Source organism: Alligator sinensis, unplaced genomic scaffold, assembly GCF_000455745.1.
Source record: "Alligator sinensis unplaced genomic scaffold, ASM45574v1 scaffold77_2, whole genome shotgun sequence".
In the NCBI taxonomy this organism is placed as follows: Eukaryota; Metazoa; Chordata; order Crocodylia; family Alligatoridae; genus Alligator; species Alligator sinensis.
The window spans coordinates 986,122-989,258 of NW_005842016.1; the positions used below are offsets into that span (position 1 = coordinate 986,122).

At 42.6% G+C, this 3,137-nt stretch overlaps 1 protein-coding gene across 1 annotated transcript in view; it reads left to right on the top strand.

The window, feature by feature from the left end:
- Positions 1-3,137, top strand: part of DNAH9 (dynein axonemal heavy chain 9) — a 524,795-nt gene that overhangs the window by 91,739 nt on the left and 429,919 nt on the right. The window contains exon 12 of the mRNA XM_025202178.1: positions 1,488-1,614. Coding sequence (XP_025057963.1) covers positions 1,488-1,614 — 127 coding nt within the window. The remainder of the gene's footprint in view (positions 1-1,487; positions 1,615-3,137) is intronic.

Below are 3,137 nucleotides of genomic sequence, written 5' to 3' on the forward strand. Positions count from 1 at the left end.
TGCCTATGCAGGGGGTCGGACTCAATGATCTATTGAGGTCCCTTCCGACCCTAGCATCTATGAATCTATGAATCTATGAATGTTGTAGCAGATGTTTGATTTTTAGAATATAATTTTTTTTTTTCTGAGATGGCAAACCCCCTTACTGAAAGGAGTACTTCTGGGGGCAAGGGGTGGGACTTCTGGTGGCAAAGGTCAGGGGTTAGGGGTGGGACTTCCAGTCCCAAGATGGTAACCAGGGAGTGGGGCACTTTTCTAGCAGCAGGGTTACCCATGTGGCCCTTGGCAGCTTGCCAAAACTCATTAAGTGACCCTCCAGCCAAAATAATTGCCTGCCCCTGATATAGAGGAGGAGCCATGTCTGTGGCCCAGCGGGCGGCCATGGTGGCGTGGTGCTTCCACACTGGGTCCTGCCTGCTAGGCTGTTGAGGCTGTTGAGGTGGCTCCTGCCTGGAGCTGGTTCAGCCCAGCTGCAGCCCCATGCCCTGCTGTGGGTGCAGAAATCTGGAGGGTGGGGGGCACATGCCCCTCCTGCACCTCCTGATGCATTTCCTGTACCCACCCCTGCTTCCCCACACAGTCATCCCATTTCCCACACACCCACCCTCCTCCTCACCCACTGGGGGGTAGTAGGTCAGGAAGAAGGGGCACTGGCAGAGTCAGGGGCTGTGGGCAAAGATAAATTTGTGAGAGTGAGGGGCAGGGGCAAGGCATCGGCATATTAGGGCTGCTCAGTGCCACAAAGCAATGGCAGGGACATCTGTAGTTGAACACGTACCCTAGCGAGCAAATGGGGCAGGGAGAGCTCTGATTTTCCGTGATAAAAAAAATCAAAATCAAACGCCAAAAGATATACATATTTAGAATTCATTTTATTATAATGATTGAGGCACTAGTAGGTTTCCAGATTGCTTTGACATTGTAAATATATCAAGAAAACTTTGTGTTCAAGCAATGCCTCTATATATTGGTGTTTCATTTCTGTTGTGTAAAAATGCATATTTTAGGGTTCTTAATCAGAGAATTTTGGATATTTATAAAAAAAAAATTGGATTTTTTAAGAGAGACAGCTATGATCCCTGGTGATGAAATAAGATTTGGATCCAGATTTTCAAAGGTATTAGGCACCTAAAGATGGAGAAAAGCACACAGTGGACTTTTCATAGGAGTTAGGCACCTAGTTAGATTTTAAAAAATGCCTAAGCAGAATAGGTTTTTATCTACAGCTCTAGGTGATCCAATGTCCTAAGTTCCTTTTCATAATGGGCCTTGGCTCCTCAATCACTTTTGAAAATCTTACCCATGGTCTTTGTCATTTTGATTTGTAATTTCCTTAGTTATTTGTATTTTCAGGTGGGCTGCTTGGAAGTCTTATGATTTAATTTTCTTTAAGTTTCATCTTTAGGAACCATGAATTGATTTTTTCTTTCATTCAACATGCTTATTTCTTTGTCTTGTAGATATCTGATTAATTTTGTCCCTGGCAGGTATCAGGAAAAGCTCTATAAGGAATGGTCCCAGACAGTATCTGAAAAATCAGAGTACAACCTCACTCAGCCACTTATCAGACAAGATCAAGAGACCAAGTTGATTGCAGTCAATTTTGATCATCAGGTAAAACTTGATCTTGATTAATCCTACTGCAAGTATCTTTCTTTATGTGTGCACAATGCTTTATCACTTTATGCCACATTTTATTGGAGCTGTTATTTGATTCAATGCAGTTCTGTACTGGATCTGTGTTGTTCATGCAGCTTTCTCCATGAGAGACAACTTGGATATACTATCCCCTTTTGGGTCATGCCTCCTGTCATGCATCATCAGGTAGAATGAATCTTTACTGTAAGAATTTCTGTTGCCTAAGAAATCCTAATTAAAACCTGAGACAAAAGCCTTCATTATCACCAAGTTAAGATTGCCTAGTGTTAGTTTGTGTTCTTCCAGAAGGTTTACTTTAGCAAAACTCACATTTCTGAAAAACAAAGTGAAGAATTAAGGTACTGGCTCATGCGGCCTTAAATCTATCAGCTAGTGCAGGTAGCCACTGGAAATTATGAGAGCATTGCTGATCACTGACTGTGTTAAATATAGTTTTACTGAATGACATTTATAGAGTAGTTGAAACAGTTTAGCAGAATCAAGACTGTATGTAATATGAGGTGATCCACGAGGGCAATGACTCTGCTTTGCCCTTCTTTGTTAGGATACTGGTGCACATGTACTTTGAACAATGCAATGTAACTCATGTCACTGTAGTAGGCAGATTGTGTCCGTAGCACTGCACAGGGATCTCCTTGCTGTGGGAACTGTGAGCGGAAAGATGGGAAATGAATGTGGCCTGTGAATTTGATCCAGATAAGTGAAAGTACAGTATGAGATGGCATGAGGTGATGGGGTTGTCAAGAAGGGTTGAAGGAGATTTAAAGTGTAGCAGAAGTGAAGAGATGGTTCAGTGTTTGTTCAGTAAGTGTATGCAACTCCTGTTTTCTTAAAGTTCAATGTCAGAGTGACTGTATGTGTTTATATCTATATAGGGGCTTTGCTTAAAATGTTACTTATGTCTTCCCTGGTTTTCAGAAGTTTGAATTTTGCTGGACTTAGTGTTCTTGAAGGGCATATGATATCCCCCTGGCAATGTTAATTTTTGGTCAATATAAAGTGCTTTTATAATTTAATTTCCTGTTTATGTGTTCGCTTGCTTGTGTTAATGGAACAGAAACATTTCTTTTTACCTAGTGTTCACACCCATAGATGCAATTACCGTCTAAGTTTGCAGTTGAGGTGTTGCTCTGACCAGATTAAGATGCAGAATTCTATGCGACTTATAGAATCATAGAATTAGAGTTCATAGATTCATAGACGTTAGGGTCGGAAGGGACCTCAATAGATCATCGAGTCCGACCCCCCGCATAGGCAGGAAAGAGGGCTGGGACTAGATGACCCCAGCTAGATACTCATCTAACCTCCTCTTGAAGACCCCCAGGGTAGGGGAGAGCACCACCTCCCTTGGGAGCCCGTTCCAGACCTTGGCCACTCGAACTGTGAAGAAGTTCTTCCTAATGTCCAATCTAAATCTGCTCTCTGCTAGCTTGTGGCCACTATTTCTTGTAACCCCCGGGGGCGCCTTGATGAATAAA